The 5,893-nt window shown below is 47.8% G+C and overlaps 2 protein-coding genes across 2 annotated transcripts; both read left to right on the top strand.

Annotated features, from left to right (window-relative positions):
• Positions 1-3,337: 3,337 nt before the first annotated feature.
• Positions 3,338-3,958, top strand: F5891DRAFT_979170 (uncharacterized protein; the record flags this gene model as incomplete). Its single annotated transcript, XM_041376850.1, has 2 exons — positions 3,338-3,535; positions 3,605-3,958. The coding sequence occupies 2 exons, from the start codon at positions 3,338-3,340 to the stop codon at positions 3,956-3,958; spliced, it is 552 nt and encodes a 183-aa protein (XP_041227228.1).
• A 717-nt stretch (positions 3,959-4,675) lies between these two features.
• On the top strand, positions 4,676-5,807 carry F5891DRAFT_979169 (uncharacterized protein; the record flags this gene model as incomplete). The annotated part of the gene is made up of 7 exons (XM_041376849.1): positions 4,676-4,787; positions 4,829-4,953; positions 4,977-5,056; positions 5,109-5,194; positions 5,273-5,280; positions 5,535-5,629; positions 5,699-5,807. The coding sequence occupies 7 exons, from the start codon at positions 4,676-4,678 to the stop codon at positions 5,805-5,807; spliced, it is 615 nt and encodes a 204-aa protein (XP_041227227.1).
• Between the last annotated feature and the right edge of the window lie 86 nt (positions 5,808-5,893).

Below are 5,893 nucleotides of genomic sequence, written 5' to 3'. Positions count from 1 at the left end.
TCGGAGAGAAGACCACAGAGGGGGGGTGGAAAACGACAATTCTGATCGTATTTTGTTAAAACCGGAGTTTTTTACTGTAAAAGCTGCTAAAAGAGGTCAAGTTCTAGTGCAAGGAGAAAAACAATTGCTGAGAAAGATAAGGCAATGCACAGAACAAGACCCCGAAGTCGCTAAAGCGCTACAAACGCTAAAAGCAGCACCGGTACAATTGCATAGAGGAGTCGAAGAGTGGAATGTGGAGGATGGATTGGTGTTATTCTGAGGACTGGTTTACATTCCAAACAATAAAGAGATCCACCGAGAGATATTGGAGATGTTTCATGACTCTCCACCGGCTGGACACCCTGGACGTGCCAAAACCTTAGAATTGATTTCCAGAAATTATTGGTGGCCTTCAATGACGAAGTATGTCCACGATTACGTAGATGGCTGTGATAGATGCAGAGCAACAAAGATCCACCCAACGCAACCACACGGTCCGCTTAAACCAAATGAAATACCAGCGGGACCTTGGCAATCAATCGCTTGTGATTTGATAGTAGATTTGCCTAAAAGTGAAGGGTTCGACTCTATTTTTGTTGTCATTGATCGATACACGAAACAAACGCACATCATGCCTACAAAAAAGGCAATTGACACTCGAGGAATCACGAAACTTTTCTTAGATAACGTATGGAAACACCATGGAACTCCGAAACAGGTGATATTGGATAGAGGAACACAATTTGTCTCCAAGTTTATGGGACAAGTGTCAAAACGCCTAGGCATAAAATGGAACATGTCGACGGCTTATCATCCTCAGACGGACGGACAAACAGAAAGAATAAACCAAGAAGTAGAGCAATATCTGAGAATGTTCACGTCTTACCACCAAAATGATTGGGTAGACTGGCTTCCGATAGCAGAATTCGCTCACAATAATTCCGTCACTGTAACCGGTCATAGTCCATTTAAAGTACTCTACAGATATGATCCCGAGTTTACTTTTTTACCGATTTCCAATTCTAAAGTACCTGCAGCTGATGAACGAGTGGATGTAATGAAAGAGGCAAAGGAAGACGCAGAAAGTATGCTGCGAATGGCGAATGAGCGGATGAAGAGATTCTACGATAAAGGAGTAAAAGACACACCACAATTCAAGAAAGGAGATCTGGTCTGGCTCAATGCCAAAAATATCCTGTCAGAAAAGACCAAATAAGAAACTCTCTGATCGACGACTTGGTCCATTTGAAGTGCTAGAGAAGACAGGTGATGTAAATTACCGCCTGAACCTTCCAGCAAAATATCAGATTCATCCAGTATTCATGTAGAATTACTCACTCCTGCATTTCCCCTCGACCTTAGTCCAAAGACTTCCACATCATCGTCCACCACCAGAGATCTTATCGGAAGGCGATTCCGAATGGACAGTACGAAAGTCCTAGACTCGAGACTGCACAGATCAAAACTCCAATACCTAGTAGAGTGGGAAGGATATCCGATAGAAGAAGCGACATGGGAACCTGAGGAAAACCTTGAGAATGCACGGTTGAAAGTTCAAGAATTTCACCAGCAAAATCCGAAGGCATTAAATCCCCGCAAAATTAACAAATTGGTGTTCAAAACCCAAGAGTTTTTGGAATGGCGCAAAAAGTTTATTCATCCTAGTTTCATTTGCGATGACGCTCATCCTAGAGAGGGGGTAATGTCACGAGTTCCAAATACAAATCATTATTCATTCCTTAATTCTAAATCCTTTAAGTGCCCAGTCACAGTGCCTGTTCCTAAGAATATGTTTACCGTTGAAGAAGTTCCTATTATTGCGTCTATTGTAGAATTACCAGAGTCACGTGATCTATCGGACAATGCCGAAGATGTTGATGTCATGCCTCGCAATACTCTTGGAATGTTCCAGAGTCTTACTGCGGCTGCAGCTGTTACAAGTAACATCGGCTACATGGCCCCCCTATCACTTTTCCCCTTCGTCCTCGCCCTCGTATGCCTCCGGCTCGTACTTCTCTACCGACTATCCGTTGACCGGATCCTCGGGACCGTTCCCATCCCTCATCCCCCTCCTATCGCACCAACGTGCACACGTGCCTTCGGGCTATGACTTGTTCTGACTCGTGCCACCAATGTGGCTTTCCTTATCTTGTCTTATCTTTCCTCTGACTCATGCATGCTGCGCATTGTATCATTTACCGTTGGCTCGTTCCAATGTTTCTCAATCTCATTCTGCATTCGACCTCACATCACTAATCAGGCTCTGCTACCAGTGTACCTATACCCTTTCCGTTTCCCCTTTGCCCTTACCTACAGTACGGTAGCCTTGCCCTTAACCCTTTCCACTTAGTATAAGTAGTTGGTCACTCTGTACTAGATTCCCTAACTTGAATCTACTCAATCTTCCCTCGAACATACTTCCCTCTGAAGCCCCCTCAGCTTCAGTCTCTAGTATCTTTTCTTAGATGCTCATCGCGCCTAAGTCTACCTCAATCAACTACTCATCGTTCAGACAAGACTGTCCTTACTTTGAGAACGTCAGTGACTTTGAAGACATCCGTCTTAGAAGTCACGTGACACACGCGTCTCTGATATCTGCCGACTCATTGTCGCCAGTCTCAGTCGCCATACCGGACCCTTCCGGTTACGTCACGAACTGTTAGCGGACGACGCCCCTCTTAGGGCTCCGCATAACAGATCTATTTGAGTGCGTAACAGCGGCACATGTTATGACATCATAGTTATATATAGAATCGTACGATACCTTTAATTATTCTGATTGGTTAGTTAGTTCATACTCAGTTTCGATCTCAGTTTCAATATGTGTATATAGGTAGCTCATCATAGTCAGTAGTTCTTTAGTTCAAACCTCTTGTATCTCCAAGTGAGCAATACCAAGATGTACCTGCTGCCTACCTCCTCTGTGTGATTATTATTTGTTTGAGTCCTAATCTCCGCCCGAGCCCATTCAGTAACATTTTCCGACTTAGTCGGACAGTCCAAAGGTTGAGATTCTGCCCAGGTAACCGGGCCATCCAAAGTGGGCCCATGGGTGGGTGGCCCACAGTACAGAAATCACTGACACTGGCGGCTGGGCTGAGGTGTGAGGTCCATAGAGATGAGTGGGCCCAAAATGTGTGACTGGGTAGGCCTGCATGCTTGAGGGTGAGAATGGGCCAGGCGGATTTGTGAAAATTTTGACGGATGGGCCCAGCCCGCATGTATGTGTACATATGGGCTCGGGAAACAGGGCAACGGATGGGCCCAAAATGTGTGACCGGGTGGGCCTGCATGCTTAAGGGTGAGAATGGGCCAGGCAGATTTGCGAAAATTTTGACGGATGGGCCCAGCTCGCATGTATGCGTACATATGGGCTCGGGAAACAGAGCAACGGATGGGCCCAAAATGCGTGACTGGGTGGGCCTGCATGCATAAGGGTGAGAATGGGCCAGGCGGATTTGCGAAAATTTTGACGGATGGGCCCAGCCCGCATGTATGCGTACATATGGGCTCGGGAAACAGGGCAACAGATGGGCCCAAAATGTGTGACTGGGTGGGCCTGCATGCCTAAGGGTGAGAATGGGCCAGGTGTATTTGCGAAAATTGTGATGGATGGGCCCAGCTTGTAGGCATGCTCGGGAACAAGGGCAACAGATGGGCCCAAAATATGCGACCGGGTGGGCGTGCAATGCCCGAGGATAGGCCCAGCGGATTGCATGTAATCTTGAAAATCACCACAGATGGGCCCACCGTGGATTTCATCTCAGAAAAGGCAAATTGGGCCAGTGCATATGCAGATGCGGTCTCGGAAACAGTGACGGATGGGCCCAGTCTGCTGTGTTTGAACTCGGAAAAGGCAACGGACTGGGCCCAGTCCCCCATGGATAGAATAACTTCGGGTGGAGTCTCAGGGGAAGGCTATGGATGGGCCCAGAACATGCTTATTTGCTCGCGAAAATGGTGGCTGATGGGCTGAATGTGCTTGGAAGAAACTCAGGAATAGACCCTTCCACCCATGACTGTGGAATCGGAAAGGACGACGGATGGGCCCAGCACTCGTCGTATATAGCCGAGAATGGTGGAGCCCGTTGATTTGGTCTCAGGCGAAGGCGACTGGGTGGACTCAACGTGTGTGTATTCCTGAGAATGGTGACGGATGTGTGCAGCATGTATGTTGCATGATGGAAAGGGGCTACAGATGGACCATCTGTCATCCCTTGCGATGGCGATGATTTCCGGGCCCATCGGGCAAAGATAACAAATTGGTCGGGTGGCAGACAGAACCTTCATGTAGTTTGTGCTCGACCAGAGCTGGCAGATAGGCAAAGACCCTTACCGACCCAGGGTTCTGACGACGTCCCCAATGATGGGTCTGCCAGGCACTTCCGATATCCTATTTGCGCCTTGGCGGAATATAGCGTATCGTCCGCGGGGCTGACGCCATTTGATGAGTCATTAACATTCGCTGGGCCATCTGAGATGCCCTTCATTAATGAAGAGTTGGCATCGCCGGACCTGTCCGATATCCTGTTTGCGCGAGGGCCAATTATGCTTCCTCCGTCCCGCTCATACGTCCGCTGGGCCATTGATTTATAATCAGCTAGGCCGCCATCAATGGAACCTCGGACTGTCACAGACATTGCTCTTGATGCCTTCCTCTATTCATACTGTTTGCTGTCTGGAATGCATCGGGATGTCCGAGCAATCTTTTGCACAAGACTACGATCTCCGGCTAGAAGTCAACACAGCCGACGATGTCCTTATTATGCGATTGATGCATCGGACACAAACCGCATGGGTGAGAAGTGGGTTAAGGCTTGTTGCGGTTGCAGACGGCGGTGCAAAGGCAATGTATGGATCAGCCCAGAGAGTGCTGATACGGAGGGGCCCAACTGGCCCAGCCCATACACATTCGTAGCGCGGATCGGCCCAATGCAGAAGTATCTGGCACAACTGGTTGTTCTGAACCTAGTGCATAGAAACTCTATATGCAGATCGGCCCAGTGCACAAGTACCTGGAGGAGCCCAACTGGTCATTCTGGTACCAATTCAGCGTGCGGATCAGGCCCAGTGGGTAAATTGTAGGCCCAGTATGTGTGTATCTTGATTTGTGCAACTTCCGGAAGGCTCAAGCGACACGATGTGCCACCCATTGATATTGCATTGCGGCAGGGAAAACAGAAGGCCCAGCTAGTCGTTTTGAGCACAATCAGTGAGTTTAATTAATGCATATACATTGATGCTCGGGACATGTTGACGGATGCGCTCGGTCAGTAATATAATATATCAGCCAAGCAAGTAAGTAATGCATTCGGGTCTCGTTGGGGCTTGGGAATGTTGGGGCCAGGAACACGAACATGCTGTTTTGGACTCTGAATAGTCAGCATCATACCTTGGTAATTTAAAATCTCGGCAAAATTTCATCGAGCACCAGTGGTCCCGGATGTTGATGGCGACGTGGGCCTTTACAAAGGTGACTCTGAATGCGAACTCCTGAATGGATATGTCTCATTATAAACAGAAATTTTCAGCACTGTATCGGTATTAAATAGATTGGTTGTCGCTATTCAGAACTGCACCGTGATGACTGGTTCCGGAAGCTAGTACAATCAGACAACCACATATCAGGTCATCACCACTTGATATGGTGGGTGATGACAATCAGTTCCGGATGCACCTTCTGTGTATGATGCTAAATCATGTCGGATATACGCAGGCGCAGTCTGGCCAGTATCACGGTGATTTGCGGGACCAAGAGGGTACTCCTATTGCCCGGCTCACGCTTTCATCCACCGGACTACTGGATGCACTTGCTGGTACAATAATCTCATGTGAAGATGATTTGCGCATCCTCAGGTCCCAACTTTTAGTTAGAATGAAGCAACACTATGATTTGACAAAGATCTGATAA

Source organism: Suillus fuscotomentosus (genome assembly GCF_016647785.1).
Source record: "Suillus fuscotomentosus strain FC203 chromosome Unknown F5891scaffold_20, whole genome shotgun sequence".
NCBI lineage: Eukaryota > Fungi > Basidiomycota > Agaricomycetes > Boletales > Suillaceae > Suillus > Suillus fuscotomentosus.
This window is presented reverse-complemented; position numbering and strand designations above follow the sequence as displayed.